This window comes from Pezoporus flaviventris, unplaced genomic scaffold (genome assembly GCF_033815535.1).
Source record: "Pezoporus flaviventris isolate CSIRO_AGI_PZ_B2104156 unplaced genomic scaffold, CSIRO_AGI_Pfla_v1 ptg000066l, whole genome shotgun sequence".
In the NCBI taxonomy this organism is placed as follows: domain Eukaryota; kingdom Metazoa; phylum Chordata; class Aves; order Psittaciformes; family Psittacidae; genus Pezoporus; species Pezoporus flaviventris.
The window spans coordinates 12,083,618-12,108,389 of NW_026892614.1; the positions used below are offsets into that span (position 1 = coordinate 12,083,618).

Here is a 24,772-nt window from a genome sequence, read left to right on the forward strand (position 1 = left end):
TTTTTTCATCTCTATCTTTAGGATCTGAAATAGCAAAGCTAACAGTACTGCACAGAAGGGACACATATAAAAGGTAAAGAAATTCATTAAACACAAGGAAACAACCGTTAGCATACAAAGTTTGTTCTCTTTAAAGTTATTTTCACAACATGTTTGTTAGGAAGAAATAACGGGGGGAAAAAATGGCATTTGCAGTTGTTCCCCTTGGGATTTTAATCTTGATTTTGTATCGATCTGTAGTATATCCTAGCTTATCAAAATGAATGCAATTTGAGTGTAAAAGGAAAACCAGAGCAAAAAAAGCACGTACTTTGTCACTACTGAAGAACTTAAGCAGTACACAGTAATACTGTATGACTTCCTCAGAAACACATTCAACTGTCCCTAATACCAGATTGCTGTGTAAAGAAAACCAAAAGACTTTGTACGCAGCACATTATCAAAGGGGGTGTTTATTTTAAAACCCCATGACTATTACAGGCAAAGATACACACCCCCAAAACACAACTATTTAAATAGATAGAAAGAAACAACACAGGTACCTTTCATAAGTTTTGCAAATGGTTCAGGGCAGGTGGATGGAATGGGCAAAGTAAGTTTATTGACAGCAACTCCGTAAGCCACAGCAAGGCCATCGATGCCACGGTAAGGAACTTCTCCTGTAAGCAGTTCCCACAGCAACACTCCATAACTACAAAAGGTAATGTATTTAACAGTTATTTTCTGAGTATTGACACACTGTTTACACAAGAACAAACACGTATCTGTCCAACCATGTACTGAAATTCATGAGGATTTCCTGTATCAAAGGTGAATACCTTTAAGAGACACCTCTACTTTAGTCATCTTGCTCCTTTCCACCAATTAGCGATTAACCAAATTGGATGTGACTGTAAGACTGGCTTGCACTCCTATTCAAAATGTAGCCTGAAGTCACTTTTATAGAAATGCCAGTACCATTTACATATCTTAATCAGAAGTCTGAATGACAGGAAAACAAGCAACCTTCTCCCCACCAAAATCCAACAAAACAAACCAAAAAAGCAAACCTCAGCAGAGCATTCAGGCCACTCCCTTCCAAACATTTCACGACAATTTACCTAAAATTTTTTGCCCTTTTTTAATAGTAATAGGAAACACCAGAAAAGCCCCAGCTTTCTTTGGAAGTTTGCATTTCTAATTCTGTGTTATATATATATAGGGCTGTTAACTTTTCACTTCCCACAGAAGATGCAGCAAGACTGACATGATTATTCACACAAAATTAATTCCTCCATAGTACGAAAAAAGCAACCCAAACAAAACAACACTGTCTCCAGTGAAAGGTGGTGGCATGAAGACAACTCTTCTCAGCATCAGGTACAGAATTCAAGGATTATAGGAATTCCCATTACAGCAACATTAATCATAAAAATTTATGCTATGCTCTCTGCTCCAGAAGAGCCGGGTGTTGCTTTTACCTTCTTTGGGTTTGTATGCTTAACGTTTGGCCTGTTCAAATGACCCAAGCCCCTACAAGAGGGCTGAGACAGCATGCTTATACTGCTGTTGCTGTAGAGCTCCTATTCCACCACAACTGAAATGGCACAGTTGTTTAAATCACAGCTTTCACGGTAGTTTTTGTGGAAGCAGGAACTACTCCTTTTAGAATACAATCCTAAAGTGGACTTTACAACTGGGTTTGGTTGTTCCCTCCCTCCTGTCCAGCCTTCTCTTCCTGACAGGGAACCACTACATGTAGAATAAGAATATGAAGGACAACCTATTCCTGGCTTTTGAACAGTAAGGTGAGCAGGCAAAGGGAATACAAGGTATTGCTCTTGCCCTTCTTCTCCAGACGTGTAAAGAAACTACGTCCAAGTTTTGCAGGACTGGATTGAACACTCCTACATGAGGAGAAATGCATACAGCACTGGGAAGGTAAGGACTACATATGCCTTAGTACTAGAAATACCACCTCCACTACAGCAGATGTGACAGTGAGCAGAACACACGCTAGTTAAGTTTTTCTATCCTGTTCTCCTTAATGAGAAGGAGTCAATCAGCATTGCACAAGACCTTGCAACATCACTTTAATAAATAAATCAATGCAATATCAGCATAAATATCAGCAGTTTTAGCTTTGTTCAGTTTTAGCTTTGCTCTGTTTATCTACAAAGTTTTGCCTACCATAAAGTCTTAGAAAACTGATGAATTTATAATGGTAACAGTTAAACAACATCTGAGGAATACAGTCTATCCCCCAAAAAAACAGAATTAAAAGGAAGTCTTGGACTTCTTAGTAATTTTCCCCCATTTTTTTTCAGTCTGATCTCTGCACTTGGTTGTATACTCAAAGAAGGATAAAAGAATGAATTCCAATTTTGTTTTAAATCATTGGTATTTCTGACAGCTATGAGCACAACACTTCCTGAGGTACATACACATTTTATGTATAATGGAGGCATTCTTCTGAACTACATGGCATCTGTAAGCTTGAAGAAAGTGTAAAAATAATGCCATGCTCTCTCAGCAAGCATAGACTGTTCTTAATTCAAGGAATTCCCTCATTCAGACTATTCTATACGTATTTTAACGTGAATTCTGAAACAGGACAGTTAAGTTTAACTAAAAAGAAATCACCTTTTATAGACGTTGTGACACTATTAGCTTTAGTTATATTTACAATTCAAAACTTTAACCTTAAGTAGTTTGAGAGTGCCAAGAAGGTGGTTGTAAAATTTTAACCAGATCAATACACTAACAGCCTGAAAGCATCTCTTTTAATGAAAGCAGTCTTAGTACCAAATACCAAGAGCCAGGGGCTGGGGGTGGACAGGGAAACCGAGGGTAGGAACCTTAAAGACATTCTAGTCCTGCCACATTGGAGTTTTTGGGAGGTACTAATCTATCATTACTTAGGACAACAACTACTTATTAAGTACAAATGTAGGTACTTTGAGTATTAAATTTCACCGGCCCACACATAATTGCCCTACACACACAGCCAGAGCTTCTAAGAAATAGCTTTTTTAAAAAGTAAAAGCCATGTCCTTTTCCATCTTTAGCAAAAGGCCAAAAATACAGGCATAATATGCTTTAATTTATAATTTTTAAACCACAAAGCCTAAAACAACACATCTTTCAAAGTATATTAAGTATTTTCATTATTAAAAATTATTCTCCTGCCGTCAAATGTAATTTAAGTCTTACCGTATCTCATTCCAGCAATAAGTTACTGGTTTTACATATTTTAAAAGCTGATAAAAATGAAGGTAATTAAAGTTCTCAAAGTTCATTTTATTTTACAATCTATCTACTAAAGCAAAGGTTACTAATCATTGCCACATGAATCACTTCAAAATTACATGAATGTGCCAGGGAAAAGTAGCTGCTAATTCTGCTGTGCAGCAAGTGCTTCCTTGCTCCTCCAAGAGCTTGTATCAATGGAGGCACATGCTACTGCGAAGACCACTGCTGAAGCACAGCATTAGCACTTGGAAATCTGTGGGCATATTTGCACTTTCAGGCTCCATACACAAAACCAAGACTGATGTACCACTAAGAAACGCATGATAATCGATGGAAGGGTAGGCCTGAAAGAGTGGAATTCTTGTTTGGGAATTTGAAAGCATATGCCAAAGAATAATAAATGCAGTAGTTGTAACTCTGGTTTGGGAAGCAAAAGAATACACATGCAGGGCCTGAAAAACACCAGCTCTGCTATCTAGGAGACACCTAAGAACATGCAGCCTAGAAGGCTCTGCATGACAATACACCCACAACATTTCCAAGCACTGGCTGATTCTGGAAAACTATCAGCAAGTGTGAATGTACTTCAGCAGCCTCAAAAGCCTCCCTCCAGTAAGAGGTCTGCAGATTTCTTTTGGAGGCTCAGCGCTCAGTATGCGTAACTGAAGTTCAGAAATTTCCTGAAATATACTGTGCTCTTATCTTAGAGACCCCCATACATAAAATTTGTAACCTGCATGCTTTTTAAAACAAAAAGCACTCCTACAAACAGGGTATTCTTTATTTGCATTTCTTTTGAAGAAAGAGTAAAGATAAGCAACAGAACAGATCAAGGTGCAGTAAGCAGAAAATCTTTAGAAGCCAAGAATGTCTAAACTATACTGTACAACACAGCCTTTCTACTTAAAAACCTCTCCTGTTAGATGTCCATCATTAAGCTAAATACTTACATTTTTACAAGAGAGGCGTGCAGGAGAGAAGGCGAAGAAGAGAAATACTGTAGGTTCCAAAAATGTAAACTAATGTTGCAGCAGAATATAAAATAATTGCACCAAAGCATACCCCCTCAGATACCTAAAATCACAGCAACAAGACTGGACAGGACCTGTAATTAAGCATGGAATACAGCTGATTAGGGAAACGCCTACACCCAACCTCCACCCCGCAAAAGAAAAAAAATAAAATATGAAAATTAAAGAAAAAAGAAAGAATGGGAAAAAAGAATGAAGCCAAAGATGTTTCTCAACTGGGCATGAACTTAAACTGATGTAAGCAAAATGCTGAAAATTGGTTCCATACACAAGACAAACGGGTGTCACAAAACAGTAGTGCAGATACAGAATCATCCTGAGAATACCAAAAGTGTTACTTCATGCTGTAAAAGATCAGGCATCTAAGCAAAACAGGACCCTATTTAAGAATTATACAACACAGAAAATGAATAAGAAAGCATGAGAAAACAGATTCAAGTACTCCCCCTCCTTCCCCAAATAGCTCTCCTGGATCCTTCAGAGGGAAAACATTTCAAAAAGAAAGGAAATGTAGACTTTTCAGGGTGAGGCACAGCAGCTTTTACAGCCTATTGTGCAATCACTGCTTCTTCCCCACTCACAAAACAGAACTAAATTAAATCTAAAGTTAAAATTACTTTTTACAATACATGTATCCCACACTACACCACTCAAAAATAGCACCAGTATTGAGAGCCATATTACTTATGTGATCCACAATAATATCTAACGAGAAATTCACAGATTTAATATAGGGAGCTCCTCAAGTTTAAAATTAGAGATCAAGTTAAAACAATTTTGCGCTAAATACACTCTCCTTACTCCAGCTTCTGGAGGTGAAACCTCTATAAATGTAAAAGCTCAGATGCGATGTTCACTTTTGACACATGATCACATTCTAGATTCCTAAAACTAGTTTAGTATTTGGCAAAGTTCTGTTTTGCAACTCATTTTTATTTACCAGGCATAGAAAGTAATAGTGTGCTGGTCCCATTTCTTTATGCACTATGAGACTTTTCAGACATCTGATATAAAGTAAACATACCAATACAAGATAAATCATATATTAATGTATTAAAAGCATATGGCTGTTTTTATTAAGAATCCAATAAAATACTTAGGTATATTAATAGATGTTTTAAATCTTAATGAGATCTTACTTTCTTTAAACAAAACAAAAAGTTTTGTTATTTTCCCTCTCCCTCCCCCAGTTTGTAAATCAAATGAAGTAAATACTGAGAAATTAGCATATTTCTTAGAACAGCTATACCTGATATATGTTGAGACAATAACCTAGGAAGCCACACACACATAAAAAAAACACATCATTCAAAAACATCAACACAGTTCTACTGATTGTAGTCTTCAGATGACAAACTTCTTACCTCCAAATATCACTTCCTTTAGAAAACATGGAAGACTTGATAACTTCTGGAGCCATCCATGCGTAAGTCCCTGCTGCACTCATTTTGGTTGTTCTGTGCCACTCTCTAGCCAGACCAAAGTCTGTAATCTTCAGAGTTTTATTACAAATATCATCATGTTCCATCTTCTCTAGCAACAAAACTGCAAAAGATTGAGTTTGTAAATTAATGCAATGGGAGTCAAATAAAAATACCCAGTCCTGTTATTAATTTCACAAACAACTTGTACTGCACAGATAATTGGATACTTTAAATGTTGCAAAAATATCATTGTTTTTTACAAACATGAAAAACATTTTTGACAATTCTAAGCTTTTCTAAGCTATGAAAACGAGAAACACCTACAGTGTCATAAGTTCTTTATGCAACTGTGTGAGTAGATATTAAACTAGCACAAGAAATCCCCTGTGAAGAGATGTAAAGTAAAGCACATAAATTCAAGAAAGCTCAAAACACTAACATCCCACAGATGATGACAGGATGTGAAAAAGGTATTAACTTTCGAATAAGATTCTGAAGTAATAGAAATAGCAATAGTAAACCAAAACCAATGTTAAGAATTCTTGTAAGAGACCTGGAAACCAAGCAGGATGCACTGTATCAGTTCATAAAATCCATCCTTAATACTACACCCAATCCTGGCTCCTGCTCATCTCAAAAAGTGTGTAACAACTAAAAGAGGCATGGAGAAAGATGCAACCAGGGTGCTCAAAACAGTATATCCACAGCTAAAAGGAATGGTTAATAGACAAGGAGTCTTCCACCAGGAAAAGAACCATCTGAGAACAGAATCTATAACACCACCTATGGAACAAAAAAAGCTGTAGGTAGCAATTGTTTATGGTTTCCCAACACAAGAAACGGACATCATTGAGCAAAATTAGCAGATAAGAATCTTAACACGTGGCAGTTGTTCACACAACACTCAGGTAGGTGAACTCCATCATGTCTATGCTAGTAACTGTTAGCTTGAACTGTTAAAATGATCTCCTGGAACAAAGATCGAAGGTTAAATGACAAATAAGAAGAATCATAAATGCATGTATTTTCCAACTACATGTACTGCAAAACACAGTACAGGGAACTCATTAATAAAAAAGCAGATGCAGAATTACCCTCCCTCACCGAGGAAAAAACTGATGACCTTGCATATGCAATCACAAAAAATTGCATTTTTACTGGTGCAGATTAATTACACTCTTACAAATATTCCAAAAATGACACAAATCCAGATGAAAAGAACTCGCTTTCCATTTTCAGTAAGCTTCTTAACAAAGAGCAGCAGAAATGAAAGCCAAGATGGTAGAGAGACCAAGAGCTCACGAGACAGCACCACCAGAACAAGTTAAATTAATGAAAGAGTTTTTATACTTTCATACTGAATCAAAGACCTATTGTTTGCTATTCCATTTCAAACATGTTCGGCAGAATTCCTGACATTCTTTGCCAGTCAATGTGACCGAAACCAAAAACAGCCAGTCTTGCAAAAGGTAACAACTGGCATATGACCAAGTTTCATCCTACAAAGGGGCAATGTTTCTTAGCAGTCCAAACTTCCCTTTCCGGCCGGTAGCCAGGAAAACAGCAAAACTATACACAGATTACTTAGCAGCTAGGTAGTAAAAATGCTCAGCATAGCTGAACAGTGCTCCAGAAGTGCTTCCTTCACAGTAGCCTAGCAACCTTTACTACAGCATCCTTATGCCACTTCCACAGCAGCCTGGCCCTTGCTGGCTGCTAACCCGCAAGTCATTTTACAGCCTCGTGCTTCCTCTGTTCACTCAGCCCCCACTTGTTTCTTTTCCAAATACTTTAAATTGCCTTTTCAGGCTCCAATATACCTGCAGTGTCAAGTTAGGCAAGAGCCGGTTTAGCACTTTTTGTTTAACTTCTTTCAGATTTCTTAATTTTCCTCAAAAAGTTCATACTAAGTGTTTTACTGCTGGCAAATACAGCCCAAAGTATTTAAAAGTACAAAGCCTATTTGAAATTAAATTCATACCTACCAAAAAACCCAAGATTAGAAATGCAGAACAGTAAGAAAATCCTATGACCACCTCCTTTATCTTGACATTAGCAAAACCAAAGACTATCAGAGTTTCTGAATTACTAAAAATCTAAGAGAAGGAGACTAAGTTGGAAGTGCAGACTACTTTGCATCAAATTAATGTAAAACGTCACCTTGGACTATTATCCAAATATTGCACATACTACAGCCAGAAACAAATATTTGACTAAATATTTTAAGGCCACATATGATTCCTATTGATAACACCATTTTCAACTCAATTCTGAGTTTAGCACACCTCCCCCTTTGTGACTCTACCTTTCTGCAGTAAGATCAAGGGGAGAGTAAATTTATCAGCACCACAGAAGCAGAAGTTAGGGTTCCATGTATCAAGCACTGCTTGAATATAGGACACAGCGCATGCCCAGAGCCATGTTCAGCTGGGGAATGAAGAGATGTTATTGCATGTTATTTTCCAATAACTCCATGAAATATAAATCAACAAGTTGAAGACAAAAACAACAAATCCTGAAGTCAGAAAAAAATGAAAACATACAAATGCCATGCAGTAAAGTGGTACTGGAATCAGCAGATATGACACTATGCATATTCAAAAAATTCAAGACGCTTTTGACAGTGTCTAAAAGTATCCATAACAAAGATACTGCTCTTTAACAATACAGATAACAGAAGGAAAACCAGCAGATACACGTTGTTGCGCAAGTAGCTTATGCAATTTAAAAAAGAAAATCTTTTAGTAGAAACAGGGAAGTATCAGTAGAATTGTACAGAGCAGAAGACCTCGTATGAATACTGGATGACTGGAGCTGCACGTGTTCAACAACAGGAAATTAAACTGAAGCAGATGCAGAAAACAGAATAGTTAGGATCCTGTAATGTCTTTTATTTACATAAAATCAGAAGAGCTTGTCCTTTTTGCTAGGCTAAACAAAGCCTGTGAGAAGTTATGAGAAGTTAGCCATATCTAGAAACAGGATGAAGGCTTACACTACCAGTGCTCTTACTGCCAAAATAACTCTCCCAGGTACCCCACCTGATCCATCTTAGAGACATGCTCATGTCCCTAAGTGTGGGGTGCTACCAGGGTGGGGAGTTACAGCTGGCTTCTTTTTCTACTAACCTTATGGCATACTGCAAGTATTTTATGGTGTAATAGTATGCAAATAAGATGTTCTGCACACTTAAAAAAAATAGCGTATTATACAGTTGCCCAAGACTGCAGTGGAATTGGACCTGCTGAGCCAGTTGGTACTTCCCAAGTCCATGTTCCTCTTATTTAAACAGAGCCAGCAATATCTCTCTGCCTAAATTCTACTGATCCCATGCAAGCCGTTATCAGTCAGGAAAGGCACAGAATTTAGACTTAAAAATGAGGAACAAGTCTTAGTAAAATCCCACCCAAACGCTTACAGTCCCCCAGCCTATTCTGTTGCCATTCCTTTCCCATCACTCCATCGCCAAACTCCCCCCCTTTGGCAGTAACATGCTTTAAGCTACAGGGAGCAAAGGGTAAGAGACAAACTGCAGCAGTTCAGGTCAGAGATACGTGAAGTGGCAGCCAGGATCTGGCCAGATTTGGAAAAGAGGTGCCTTCTCTGCTCTATTTTCTTACAAGCTTTAATCGAAATTTTATTGGGGAAATTAAAACTGAAGTGAAAGCCTGCATACAGACAGATAGGCTGTAACCGGTCAAGAAATAATAAAAAAAAGAATACATCTCAACAAATCAGATTCCTGGGGTATATACCTGCTTTTCCAAATTCAGATAGGACAAGAACTACACCCCCAGTGCTACCTTCAGAACTAAGCTGAAAGTCTAGAGAGGAACTGAAAGTATTCAATTGCAAGCATTTTGTTTAAAGCATAATTTTAATTTAAAGGCCCACATTCTTGCCTCAGCTTCTCTCTTTAATACTTAAAATTCACGTATCTTAAGAAACAGTATTTACAGCAAGCCTGAGGGACCTTTTAGTTGGCAGCACACCCAGGAAACCTCCTCCTAGCACTCTTTCAACACAGGTTATTTCCTACAGTCTTAATTTTCTTTGTTATTGAATACATATAGATTATATTTCTCCAACCTTACCTCTTAGAGTCCCCATTTAATACAACATTTCATTTGAAAAATCTCTTGAAATCCAGACTTTATGCAGTTAAAATCAGTTTCATTTATTTTTCATAGTGCACTTTCAGGTGACCATTTTCTGTTACAAGCCATTTAAACAAATTGAGTAAACAACGTATTCTAGGATAAGCGAAGTCAAAGTATTGAACACCTTTTGAACAGTTCAGATGTACTGAATTTAAACTACCTTTTAATGCTGAAACTTAAAACAAAAAAAAAACATCCTGAAATACTCAAGGCCTTTCTATCCTTCCTATCATCTTTACACTACCTTTATGCCTTCTACTACACCCTCTTTATATTCTCTACTTTGTTACTCATAAAAATAAAACGTTAAGCAATTTTATGTTAACCTTATTTTCCCAAGTCAGTTATTTGCCACTAACTGCTTCTTGCTACCTGATCTACAGTTTGCTAAATAGCTATCATGGGTTTTGCAAATATAAGCTATTTAACAGTATAGCTACTTAAATTACAATGATTATAGGTAAGACTGCCTACGTGCCCACTTCATTCACCACCACTGATAAAGCTATTCTTAAAGAATACCAGAAAGAAAGATGTTATACTATATACCTGTACTTGCAAATAAAGATTTTCCAGACAATGCTGCTACTGTCCTGTGTGTCATGTGTCCCATCCCATCCCTCCCCCCCATCACACACACAGTATGTTCCCTTTCCAATTGTTTGCAAGTGAATCTGGTTCCTGTTAATTCACTAAATCAACACACAACAAAACCAGCAGGGCAAACTTGTATCTTTACGTGGGAACTAACAGGCAGAAAATACCCTTACTAAGTGTTGCATATTCAGTTAAGGACACACAATACCTTGTCAATATCAAGAGACTCGCCTCCATTATTCTGAGTTGTTTGATTCTGACCGTAATTAGAAACTAAAATTTCAGCACTGCTTATAGAAGCCATGCCCAGCTTTTAAACCACAAATTAACTAACCCAGTGAAAACATTAACTGATCAGAACATCTTTAACACGTACAAAATAAGATACATTTGCCTCTACAACACATGCTTTTGAAATACCTTTCTTTTCTCCTATGGGTTATCAGGATAACAGATGCCATCTCTGTAACCAGTTACCTGTCTGATGGTGATTATCTTCCTAGATTAAGCTTAGAGCTCATCATCAGCAAGGGAATTTCATCCTTTAAACACTGATTATGTATGTAGGAGGCCTTTCTCTTACTTCAGGGATACTCCTCTGTCATCTACACCCCTTTACAGCAGGCATACAACCATTTCGCAATTTTTATATTAAATCGAAAGCAACAGTTTGTTCTTATATGTATCTGTCTAACATCATCTAGCTTAAAAAAAAAATAACTAAATCCTACCTCACATAGGCCAACATATATTAAAAAAAAAAAAAGCCTGAACAAAGTGTTCCCAATTGGAAAGCCAAAACAAGACAAGATGGGACACAAAACGTCCTTGACGGCGTGAACTGACAAATACACACCAACAACAATGAAAAACACATCCCACAGTGGGATATGTGGCACAAGAAAACCACCAAAGCATGAACATGGCAGGGAGTCACCTGACTGTCTGGAGGAAATAGAGGGAAAAGGAGAGAAAGAGGGATGAGAGATTTCAACAGCTTCAACACACCTTGCATCACCATTTTTTGCTTTCCCTTCAGTTCTTTAATAACCATTATTAATGCAACTTTGAGCAAATGGAAACTTGAGAGAAAGCAGCAGTTTTAACAAGTTACTGGCACAGGCTGCAGATGCTACAAGTTACTTTACTGCCTGCCATTTGTGCATCACTTACTGTTCGTATAGTTCTGTAATGCAAAACAGAAGTTTCTATTGTGCAGTAAGAGGAAGTACCAGAGGTAACAAGCGTTTGTAATTACATATTCAAATATTCATTTAAACAGTAAATCACCAGTAAATTCTGAAAAAGGCAGGATTTGGATAATTGCATCAGCAAAAAATCAAAAGCAGACTGTACACTAAACATTCTCAAGTACTCTGCTTAATAAATTATTTAGTTCTCCTATTTAAATATTACACTTAAGAAAAGTTACTTCATTACAGCAATTCCTCCATAATTTTACAATTACATGGAAATCAGTCAACACTGAAACTTCACTTTAAAACTGAAACCACTCAGTTATGCAGCACCTACCAGGAAACTTCCCTACTTACTTGACACAGCAACTACTTTCTATAAGCTCTTTCTTCTTTGCTTGCTATTATTTTTTACAAAGCAATAAAACAGCGACCAAAATCTAGGTAGATTAGAAAGAAATCCTAAGAACAACTAGCAATAATAGGTGGTGAATCAGTCATTCCTAAAATATTCTTCTAGTTTCAAACTCTACAGAACAAAGTGGCTGTGTACCTATTCTTTAAAGAACAGCACCTTTGTTATGAAATAGTGATTTAGTTATTTTAAAGAACTCCTTCCTGTTCCTAAAGAAACAAAATGTAAAGCAAAGTAAAGCTTTTTTATTCAAACTGCAAAAGGAGCCTTAGCCAACATATAATGTATCAGGTACAGTTTCCTCCAACAGAAGCTTTCAGAACACATATTAATCTCTTCCCTAACCCAAAATTCAAGACCTAGATATTCCTTTCAAAACAAAGTAAATCAATATATGCCATACAACACACAGAAATCAACAGGGCAATGCAGCTGAGGTTCATGATCTCAAAAATAGCATCCAGGGGCAAGAGGTGACAGAGGTTACCTTCCTTCAGAACTAACGAGTTATCATTCTATCATTAGTCAAATCACTTTTTCAAGACCTAATTAAAACAACAGCAACAACAACAACAAAACCACACCAGAAAACCCCACCCCAAGAATACTTTATAGTATCTTTGGGGGGGGGGGGGGGGGGAGGGAGGGTTAAGTAAATAGAACAAGACTTTATGCAATTTAATATTTCAAGCTAATCAGGAGCATACATGGCTTCTGAATACACGGAAGTATTTACATAGTTGGCATACTTTTCCTGATTGTAACATACTACACTCAGCAATTACGTACTTCCTTGTTGCTTTATTTTTTGTGATCTGTATCAAGGTGCATTTGATGCACTGAAATTAGAATATTTATCACAAAAAAAAGCCACTTCAAAATTAAAGTTTAGAAAAATTTATACTAAATACATACACAAAAACATTAAAAACACTTAAAACCACATTCTACCTTTAAAGGTGAAGTTTACTACCCAAACTGAAGCGTAAGGGTATAGGCTGATGTCACAATCAAGACCACAAGAGCTTGCTGTCACTAAAATACTTATCTTCATCTCCTCTCCAGTTATAACCCCTCATCCTGACAGCTTCCCCTCCCCACTCACAGTCTAGCAACTGGCTAGTCTTGAGAGACTCAACTAGCCAGACAGCTCAGCAAAAACTAAAGCCTACAAATAAACAGCTTAGAGTAGTTTTCTGCTGGATCCCTCAGCTGATTTAACTCTGAGCTACTGACCATGCAAGCAGAGATTCTGCTGACACATGGAAGAGGGGAAAACTTATGCCTGGAGATGGGTGGGGAAGCCTCCTTGCACAGGCAGCTGCTCAATGAAGCCACACATCAGCTGCTGTACTGAGAAGACAAGCAGTATTTCAGAATTAATAGAGCTAACCTTTTACATCTAGCTTTAGTCAGAGATGTACAGATAGAATCCAGCTTTGCTACTTTTTTCATTGTAAAGTCATCTCTGAAAAAAATTACCACTGAAAAGAACAAGTTGAATAAACTGAGGACAAAAAAAATCTCAAACCCTTCAAATACGCCCTCTGCTATAAAACCAAACACTGATTGTGGATGCTTAGTCAAGTTTAGTCACCGAGTTTCCTTCAAACCCATCAGTTGACATGAAACTCCTTTAAAATCATTTATATAAGGAATTTTAATAGATTACACTCCATAAAGAATTCTGACTTAGGCTCCAAGTTTCTTTTATACAGAGTGTTTGAAAGAATCTTACTGATTTCAAACAATTTTTGCCAAACAACCTGTTTCAAAACAAAGGAGGGAAAACAAAATAACAAATTAAAAAAACACCCTGCAAACAAAAAAATTTTGAGACAACTTTAAAAAAAAAAACAACCACAAAAAAAACCAAAACTTAGGAGGGAGAAAAAAATCAAAACGTATTCTGTGGGGTAGAAGGATTCCTGCATTCCATCCTTGCAGTTTCTTCAGTAGCTGAGGAACAGCCCCTCGGGACTGTGTGTTTCCAAGAATTCTAATCTTCTTTAACAGCAAAGGCAAACCACTTATTTTGAAATGAAAACTCTGCAAACTTGGCAGTGCTCTCTTTCTCTTGGGAGGAGAAAATGGAAGGGAAAACCTGCTCTTTTGACTCAGTAATTACTGTAACAGTACAGAGTTAAAAAGTACAATTCCCCCCCCCCCCCCCCCCCCCTTTTTTTTTTTTTTGCACAAGGAAATAAATGTAGTCAGTTTCAGGACGAATACTGGCATCTAAGCCTAACAAAAAAAAAAATAAAATCACAAAATTGCACAACCATTTAATACTAAAATATACCCAGTTCCAAGGGTTAATTTGTCCCATAAGGAACCACAGAAATTAAGCAGTTACTCCCTGCATTTTTGGGAGGGCTAACTTATCAGGTCCAAGTTAATAGCACACCTGCCAAAACAGATTTTAGTCACTGTGAAGAGAACAAAGCATGATTATGTAGCCAACACTAGCATGCCTAGGACTGATTCAACTGGAGTTATGACCCCCCACAAAAAAAAAAGGTTAAACTTGGCAGGAAGCTCTAAGAAGGAAGAATACTTCTGCGGTGACATTATACAAATACGTAACTTTTCCACCTTATCGTATACATCCCGTAACTTTAAGATGCAGTAAGTGGGTCAAAATTTAAGCATTCACTTACTTTTAGTTCCTTATCTGAGGTAAGCTCTCAGTAATGTGGTCAAATAAGGTAAAAATAGTGACATTAGTTTTAAACTGTCAGCTCGTAAACGTACATTTCTGACACCAGTTGTTATTTTGGTACTGCTATTATAGACAACCAAGTCATTGGTATTTGATACATTTAATATATTTGCATCTACATATAGATCATCTCTGCTGAATTAAATAAACAAAGAAAACAAACCAAAGTAACACTACCCAAACTCAAAATAAGAAAAAAAAATCACTGCACTTTTTAGAAGCATTATTGCTGAAGGTCACTGAGCTGAACTTCAATTTTAAGAAACCATCAGAAATAAAATTCAAGGACAAAAATCACCCATGCTGCAAATACTTCTTGCAAATGTTCATTGTTCAAGGCCATCATGTTTCAGAACTTGAAACACTGAAGCATGTTTAGAAGAAAGTTTGTACTTAGTGATAAGAAAACTTACGGATTGCAAACAAAAAGCCATTCTCTTCTAAGGTCAAAGAAACCACAAACCAGCATTCAACATCCAAATACGGTACAATGATGTGTCACCTCTTTATTCTTTTGGGGTTGCAGAACTTTTTAATGAAACTTTTAATATTTGGTGAGAAGGTCCAAAGGCATGCATTGTGTTTGCAGCCTCATTTTGGGGGGCAGGGCACGTGAGTGGGAGGAGGGGAAGGGAAGAGAGAAATCTGTAACTGGAAACTCAGATATATCTCATTTTTTTCTAATGCTAGGCTAATACTACCAATGCCCAACTTCCCACCGTACTTTGCATTCTGATTTGGGGTTTTTTGGTGGGTTTTTGTTTTTGTTTGGTTTTTGGTTTTAGGTACAATACCTCATTGCACAAGCATTATAGTCAGCAGTTAAATGCATTTCTCACTGTTCCGGGGAATGAACAAAATTATAGAATTATTTTAACAGGTAATGGGAGGTGCTTAGCTGCCTGTTTTTCTATTAAATTCTATGGAAACAGGTTGCTTGCACAGCACAATTTTCAGAGGCTGGTAGGTATGTGACCATACCCTTAGGGTAACAGCTTTTTAAAAAGAAAACAAACAAACCAAACCCAAAGTAATGCTTGAAGTCTTCACTAATATACAAATATTACAAACACTCTTATGTGAAGCCCTACAGTTCTTATAACCCTACCCCAAAACAGAACTCTCTTTCAGAAAAGATGGTCAGCAAGTGTGACACACAGACTAGACCCCCCATTGCTGGGCATGAAGAGGTCAACAGAAACATTGGTACAAATAAACCTCTTGCAGAAACCTGCTAAGAAAGAATCCAGTGCAGAGCAGGAAAAAAGGAAAAATCCAAATCTTCCAACTGCTGTAAAACAGATCACTTGGTGTCTTACAAAGAGAGCAAACAAAGACAGGGAGAGGAGAAAGACATGAAGAACAAACAAGTAAGATACGGAAAATTATCTAAGTAATATTATTCTTGAATTAATAATCCTACCTGTTAAAGATGTACAGAGTCTCGACACCAAATAAGCAGTAGTATATTTAGAAGGTAGGAGGCTGATGTGAAATAAATGGCTACTGCAGTTAAGTCCTCATATACAAATAAAATAACTGCTGGATGTTACTCCTCCCCTGGAAGCTTATAGACTATACAAACAAATACTGTGCTACAGAGCAGTAGTTCACAAAATTTCATTTAACAGATACTATATTAAAATCACTAAGTTCCTGAATATTAATTTTCAATGCTGGAACACATCATTCAAATGAAAATTAGCTGCTATGATATTGCAGCACTAGTTATTTCTGCTGCAGATTGAGACAACCACAGCAATCAGTTATTCAAAACTGTTCTTTCTTGAATTCCAGCATCTTTCTGAACACAAAGTATACAACATATTTATGTGCTGCAAGTAAAAATACCAAGGAAATATAATACAACATAAAACGTCTCCTTTGATGAACTGGAAAAAGATACATTATAGCTCAAGGCTGCTAAGCATTTGCTGCTCCCACAGAATCCAACCTGCCTTCAGGGTCTCTAAAAAAAATAAAATCAAATCCCTATCTACATAGTCTGAGCACGCATCAAATAATGAAACAAATTACTGGACGCTATGTTTTGTGAAACAAAGTAGAACATTTTCATGTGACATAATTATATTCAAAAGAGAAACTTACTAGAATTCAATGGCATGCTAACTTTTAATAGTCCATTACCTTCAAAAGAGATGCTGGTTCCCAATTGACAAAAATCTGTAATCCTACCACAGTTTGCATAAGAGTGGTTTGATGTGGGTTTTTTTTGTGGTTTTGTTTTGGGTGTTTTGTTGTTTTTCTGTGTGGGGGTTTTGTGTGTTTTTTTTTAAGAATACTAAGTGGACAAGGTTATTAAAACTACAGCTCCTTCCTGCTATACATCTCCACATTCTTCAGGATGTATAACCAGTTTTTATGTTGTAATGCTGCAGCATTATCTTTACAGCAAAGCACAAGGCAGGGCTACTGCCATTCATAGAGAAGGGATAGGAAGCTGGTGTACCTGGGACAATTTTTATCTTTATGCAATTTAAGTCATTAAGAATAGTGCAAGCATTAAAGTACCATGACTTCCTACATGAACACACCATGGAAAACTACAGCATAATAATTTTAAACTGCTAAGTAACTTCTGGTCCCACTATTTTATCTGACTGACATTTCTCAAAGTGATACCATGTTCTCAGAGATAAGGTTGCTATGGGTTTTAGGAAAGTCAGTTGCCTTACCAAAGAGGAACTCCACTTTGTTCTGCCAGAAAAAAAAAAGTCCATTGCTCTCCAGAGCTCAGAGAGGCCAGCCAGTAGGAGCTTAGCAGCTAGACAGGAAAGTTTCAAACCAATTAAACCGCATGCAGCCTGCCATAGGAGGTGCAGGAGTCACCCAGTACTGGAGGTGGGCACCCTGGGAGAACCAGGCTTAGTGGAGAGGGGACACTGGGGATGTGGAAGGGAACAGCAGGGCAGAAGTTCCGCAACTGAAAGCGCCATGAGGAGAGGGAGATGCCAAATACATACCCCTAGTTTTCCAAGTTTCACTGCCATTAGAGTGCATCTTGGAACTTTATTTCCAAATAAAGTTAGGCTGAAGCTCAAGTCTGCTGAAAAGCCATTTCTCCCTCAGAACTACCAAAGACAACTGTAATAGAATTTAATTTTTAATTGTCTTGGTAACCACACAATAGAAGATTCTGAATTTCAAACATTTCATAACATGCAAGTAATCTTTAGAGCTCTACTTGTCATGTGAGTAAGCCTTCCCTCTTCAAAACAGAGTCAAAAGAGAAATTATGCACCCAGGCAGTAAAATAAGTTCAGAAGATGACAGGTTTAACCCTAGTTTCTTTTTCCTTCTCTCCCTGAACAGATAGCTTAAAGTTGCTAGGTGGAGAAGTCAGAGAGAAAGCAGTTTTAATGAACGCTTGAAAACATCTCCAACGTATTTTAAAGGTATTTAGTAGAGTAACATGAGCAATTCTACTACAAATAACCTGTAAAAGCGAAGAACCAGAGATAATTTGTTCTCTCTTTTCTCAAACTCCAAGACAGCTTCCATCATCAAAAGCAACTGATTCAACAATTCTGCCAAACCACATCACACTTCCTTTTGAGGTAAACCCAATGATTTCTATTTTCTGACTGCTTTTCATGAGACTAGTTTGAAGAATGTAATGTTAAAGTGGACTGTCCAATTTCAGTTTCACTGTTCTCTTATATGTTTGATTCCCTCAGATTTCAAGTATTGCACTCATTAGCATTGTCGCGTCCATGGTCTTATTCAACAATCCTTAAAACTCAAGCTGTCCTTGACAATTTCAAAAAAAGTATAAACTCAGCACGCTTCAGACAGCTGAGGGCTGCAAAGAATACTGGGATGGCAGAGTAGCTGGTGCAAGCTACAGCAAACTGAACCCTATTCCTATATCCATCTATGACAAATGAGCACAGAGTACTTTATCAGCACCATTTTAGTACACATAATCTGCACAGAATCAACTCTGTGCTTGACTTCATATTCATGGATGGGTCTATGCCATAAGCAAGATAGTCTGAATTTCTTGTAAGGCTTTCTACAAGTACACAAAGCTGGTGCACTCAAGATAAAGTGTCTTTTTGTTTTGTTTTTTTAAGGCAGAAGACCCGCACAGTCTGAAATCAATCCCAGAATCACAAACTGCTTTGCTAGACTTCAGAAAGTAAAACGCCTGCATACTCTATCTGAAAATATTATCAGCTTTCTTCAGAACATTAAAGAAGAATCAGGAGACACTGCACCAAGCCCTTAAACAACCACAGGTCTTGTAACTAATGGCATATCCTTGCCCAGAAGAAAGCAATTTGATTCCCCCACAGAGGAAAAAAGTTGCCCTTTCAAGGAGTCAGCAAAACATGTGAAATGCCCTAAGAAGACAGATGTAACTATTAGTGTCCAGTCTTATAAATTCCTGTCTCTATTTTCAGTAAAATTTAACCTTTTTATAATCAGCTTTCATACTTAATCAAGGCTAGGTCTGTACCCAGGAGACAGAGTACAGAACATTCAGGTATTTTTACAATTTATAAAACATCTGCTTTTCAGTCACAGTATCATTTAAAAATTCACTGATTATCCATGGTGGTTTGAAAAACTTCAGAATCTTTCAAATTTTTTTTTCTTCACATTTTAGATTACCTTCTTAATCTATAAAGCGTATCTAAGAACATAAGAACTACTTCTGAGGAAGTTATTCTCAAAATAGATGATTGTTTTTTAAGAGAAACTTCTTACCATGTCTCCTGCACAAACAGTCCTCAGTTTGAAAATCAAGATTAGAGACATGGTTACTATGTTTTAGTATATCTAAAGCTAGAAGTGGTTTTTGTACCTTTGTTTTGTCTATTTCTGAATAATATTTAAGTATAATTTTACACGGACTCCAGAACTGAAGGAACTGCTACCCACAAAACACGAGTTACCCTTTACTTCTTTGTTCAGCCTAACATACAAGTTTGTTATTTTTTCTTCCCAACACAGAAAACATTTGAATATCTATTTCTCTTTTCTTGCCTTGGCAGAAAAAACAACTTTCTCCCACCTCCCAAAAGGAAACTTGGGCATACAAACCTAGATGGTCACCGTTGTTAAAAACCCTCTGCTCTCAAGGTTGTTCTGTTTGTGTCACTGTCTCTCCAGTCATGTCAATTTAGCATCAGTGAAAGTATGCTAAATATGCTGCCCTATAGATCCCAACTCCATGAAATTGCTTAGAGAGAAATAACACACTTGCCTTTGAAATGCTTGCTTTGCCTATTGCCTGCCAATTGCAAGCCCAGACGTATATCCTTTCTGGATCAAATACACTGGTGGAAGGGGCTCCTTGTCCTTGGCTGGAAAAACTAGTTCTTTTTTATTTTCTAGGGAAATAGTCTGGGGAGCATTCTTTACTCTGCCATGTTAAGGGCAGTCATTTTTCTAATTTGTTGTCTAAAGAAAAAAAAAATCCTTCTAAGTACCTAAGCTAGTACAAAACTGATACATCTGCATACTACTTAGAGGTGCCTAATGGAGAGGGCAGAGCCACCACCATCAGCGGTTCATGGAAAGCAGCGCTGAGCAGTTGAGGAAGGGGTGCTGCTGGATCCCCGTCTTGCAACTGTAGCCACTGCTGAACTGTTAAAATCCACACTAAGCAAGCCAATCAGTCAACTCTAGCAGCTTTCCACTCCCACTGTGCAAGACTACACAGTGGAAAAGACTACAGTAAAAGAATAAAATGAAATCTTTGATGAATTGATGAGTTAACAGAACAGGTGATACTGTCACAATTTGCAGAAATTTTAAACTCATGTTATTGAACTTAATTACCATAGTATGTTATACCACTAGCGCACCATTGTCTTCCAATGCTACCATCTAGTTGTATGATCGACAGGATTCCATTCAATACTGTCTTCAAACTTCACCAAGGTTGAGACACATGGGTGAGAAAACTAAGTAGCTGAAGTTAACTGCATGTGCAACAGGAGATAGCAATGAAACCAGTGAAGAGGCCCATATGCTGAGGTTATAATCAGAAGATTTTTTTTAAATGCTCTGCCATTACCCACATACACAGATAATAACGGTAATCAGCTGACAGCAGTAACCAACTCAGCTCTAGGCGCTACGCTAAACAGCAGAGTTATGAATTGATTTCAGATATGAACTTTGCCATTGTCACCTTAGAAGGCCAGCATGCAGCAACCCACTTTATCTGAGGAAAGCCACTAAATACTCAAGGTGCAACACTTCACCAAACACGGCAGCAAACTAGGAGGGTACAAGCTGCCTACAGACAACTTCCTAGAACTTAAGGTGCTGGCCATCACCCTAACGGTAGGTTCAAGAGTTCATCATCTTGTGCTAAAAACAGAACCACAAATGTAGCTGTGCTAGGTCCTTTCTTTATTAAGCAAATAGTGAAAGTATCCTTAGCAACAGTCCCATGACTGAGCCTTGTCTTAACAGTCCATGCATGATGACCTTCAAGACACACGTGCAAAGGCCTTTTAAATAAAGTGCTTTAAACTTGAATGAAGCTTTTTTTTTTTATTTCTACTAGACCACTTAAGGACTCCTAACTATAAAAAAAGAGTAACATACCGCTGTGTATTTGGCAACTCGGAATAAAAAGGAAAGAGAGTTGAGATGGCCTCAACCATTTATAGAAATACATAGATTTCCACTTTCAGGTCACCAATTCAAAACACACCTATAGTGGCAAGTTATAAACACCTCTATTCTGGTAAGCCAGCCTTCCAGCATCACAGCTGCCAAAATCTTAGAAGGTCTTGCATCTACATATGGACCAAGGATTCATCAAAGCATGAACTGAGCAACTCCCTCACTCTTTCAGGTGCTTTTGTCCATGCCAACGGCTGAAAGCAAATCTGGCAACTGCACAAGAGTTTCTACTGTTCTTAAACTATTGTCTTTTCTGCCACGATGCTCATTAAGCGGGTAAATTTTACATGCATGGTAAATGCATGCAATCTAAAACAGAAATACATACGATTGGCAGCGAAACAAAAGCAATACCCTTATTAAAACTTTCCCTTTCAAGGTACTTTTGAAAGCTAGGACTACACAACCCATCAGAGCAGAATAAGTCTTGTGGCGTTGCAATCGTGGCGGCACACAGGATTTTATCCCACATCGCTTTATGGGAGCTCCCGTCGAGAGAACAAGACTTTTGAGTGCGCTGCAAGTAAACCCTCTTCTCCCTACCTTCTACAACAACTCCGGAACAAGCTCACAGCCACGGCAACCAAACTGCCGCCTGCCCCAGCAAGTTGCAACACCCATCTCCCAGTGAAACAAGGCTCCCGGACCGTGCCCGTCCAGGCCTGGGAACTCGCTTCCCGTGCGGGCCAGTCACGCCAGGCCCCCTCCGGACCCAACCGGTCTCTCGCCGGGCAGAGGGACGAGGACTGCCTCGCTATCGCCTCTGTCGCCCGCGGCAGCCCGAAGGCCGCTCCTCCCTCCCACGCCGCTACCCCGCTCCCCGGTCGGGACTCACTGTTGCTGGACTTGAGGTCCCGGTGCAGGATGGGGACGACGGCCTGGTCGTGCAGGTAAAGCATGCCGCGGGCAATTTGCACTGCCCAGTTCACCAAGATGTGCGGGGGTATGCGGAGGCCACCGCGGGCAGCCCCGGGAGCAGCGGCTGCGGCCAGGGCCCTGTTGAGAGAGCCACCGCGGGCGAACTCCATAACAAGGCAGAGGTTGGGCTCCCGCAGGCACACCCCATGCAGGGCGATGATGTTGGGGTGCCTCAGCATGGAGAACAGCTTGGCCTCCTGCCGCACGCTCTCCGCTGTGGCCGTGATGTCCTCGTCGGGGTCCTGCCGCGCCGCCTTCACGGCCACCTCGCGGCCGCGCCAGGTGGCCCGGTACACCTTCCCGAAGCCCCCCACCCCGATGATCTCCTGCAGCTCCAGGTGCTGGAAGTCGATCTCCGTCAGGCTTCCCGGGGGGTTCCTCTGCCCGCCGCCGCTGCCCGCCGCAGCCGCCCCACCGCACGGCTGCCGGGTCACGTAGTTGGCGGGGAAGATGCCGAGACGGTGGCGGATCTTCCCCGCCCACCAGCCGTCGTCGCCGGACACAGCCGCGTCCTGCGACAGCACCTCCACCACGTCCCCCCGCCGCAGGCTCAGCTCGTCCTCGCCGCTCGCCTCATAGTCGTACAGCGCTGTCCACAGCGGGCACGGACCGCCACCGCCGGCGGTGGCCGCCGCCCCAGCGCCCGGCACAGCCATGGCAGCAACCTCAGCCCCGGCGGCCGCCGACGCGGGGGCGCGCGCCCAGCCGCATCCTCACCTGCCGCCGCCGCCGCCGCCGAGCGGGAGCCGCGGGAGGGGAAGGGGCGGGACTCACACAGCCTGATCGCGGCGGCTGCTGCCACCGCCGCCGGTCCCGGGCAGGTAGAGCGCAAGCGCGAGCGGGGAAAGGCGGGGAGGGGAGTGGCGGTGCCCCTCGCCCTCCCTCCCGCCCCCGCACTCTGCCCCGCCCCGGGGATTGGCCGCCGGCCGTCACGTGGGCCGCGGAACTGAGGGCGCGGGCGTGTAGGCAGGTGGGTGCCCGCGCCCGCCCCTCCCACGCGCGCAGACTGGCAGGCTCCGGCCGCCGCGGCAGGGGCGGGGCGCCGGCGGTCGCGAGGCTGAGGCGGTCGGTGCCGTCCAGCCCGGCGGACGGGAGGGGACGGGACGGGACGGGAGGGAATAGTCGGCATGGACGGGCAGACCCCGCCGGGAGCAGCGCTGACCCCGCTCCAAGCGGGGGATGGTGCCGTGGGGACTGTGGTCTCCGGGAGGGCCGCGGCTCTCTGTGCAGGCCGCCCTCAGGCGCCGGGCCCAGCCTGCTTTGTCCCGCGGGAGCAGCAGAGCAGGTCAAGGGTTGGACCTCGCCTTCAGCGGCAGCTTCCCCTCTCCTTCCCTGTGCGGTCCTGAGGCTTTACCAGAAAAAAAAAACAACAGTAGTTTCTGAAGAAAACACACTTCCTCAGTCCGTGTTTCCTCTTCCCACCCACCTTCACTGCTCATGGACTCTCCCCCATGCGTGGTTCCCCATCCACACACAGACTAAAAGGATCCAACACAGTTAAGAGGTTGTCTGGAAATAGAAAGTGCTGTGTATATGCTATTTCTGGATAAAGATTTTCCTGGTTTTAGGTGGAAAAAATGCATCATTTCCTAAACTACAGTAGTCGTTTCGTTGGAGGTTAGAGGGCAGTGGGTGGGCTGGGATGTACCCTCCTCTTGTCAGCGCTGTAGGAAGCATGGCTCGAAGCGGAAAAGGATGGGTTTTCATCTTCAGAGCTGATCACTTTGTGCGGCAGCACCTGCGGTTCTGGACATGGCTGCTGCCAGCGGAAGCCCATGGGTGGGTAGGAAAAGCATGGGGAAGGTGTCAAACCACACTGCCAGGCAAAGTAAACCAGCGTGGTGAATGGTGAGTTCTTGTACGAAAACCCACATCCAGAGCACTGTGCATCCCTATGTAAATACAAAACTGGCAGCTGTGTATCACAGGACTAAGGTTGCAAAATAAAGACAGTAACTTAAAAAAATAAAATTACAGTATCAGAAATCATAAATTCTTGTTTATCCCACAGTCTAAACCATGTTTATAGTTATACATGCAGAAAAATTACACAGAAAATGACTTACTGAACCATGCTACCAAAACGAAAGAATACAGAACCAGCATGTCTATCCAGTCTTTTCCCATTTTCTTTAATATAAGAGATTGCCTTGCAGCTATTCAGAGAGGTAATTACAAGCCTTTTCCTTATCTGCATATTTGCCTTATTATAAAAGCCATACAGTGTGTTGTAATACAAGCGAGCTACCACACAAATTCCACCTGGAACTTGATCTGTTATCTAGAAGAATCTGCAGGAACTAATTAAGTATGGAATGTTTTAGGTCAGGCAAGGTATTGGTTGCAGTACAGTGAACAGTTTAAATATTTCTTTAGGACTATTATTCCAAAATTCGCTCTCTGCAGTGC

The 24,772-nt window shown here is 40.2% G+C and overlaps 1 protein-coding gene across 2 annotated transcripts in view; it reads right to left on the bottom strand.

The window, feature by feature from the left end:
* The window catches only part of MAP3K21 (mitogen-activated protein kinase kinase kinase 21), a 42,236-nt gene extending 19,124 nt beyond the window's left edge, over positions 1 to 23,112 (bottom strand). For both annotated transcript variants that reach the window (XM_061471261.1, XM_061471260.1), the window contains exons 1-3: positions 22,281 to 23,112; positions 5,627 to 5,807; positions 543 to 691 (exon numbers count right to left, since the gene is read on the bottom strand). In XM_061471261.1, the coding sequence (XP_061327245.1) occupies positions 543 to 691; positions 5,627 to 5,807; positions 22,281 to 23,019 (1,069 nt within the window). In that variant the 5' untranslated portion in view covers positions 23,020 to 23,112. The remainder of the gene's footprint in view (positions 1 to 542; positions 692 to 5,626; positions 5,808 to 22,280) is intronic.
* Between the last annotated feature and the right edge of the window lie 1,660 nt (positions 23,113 to 24,772).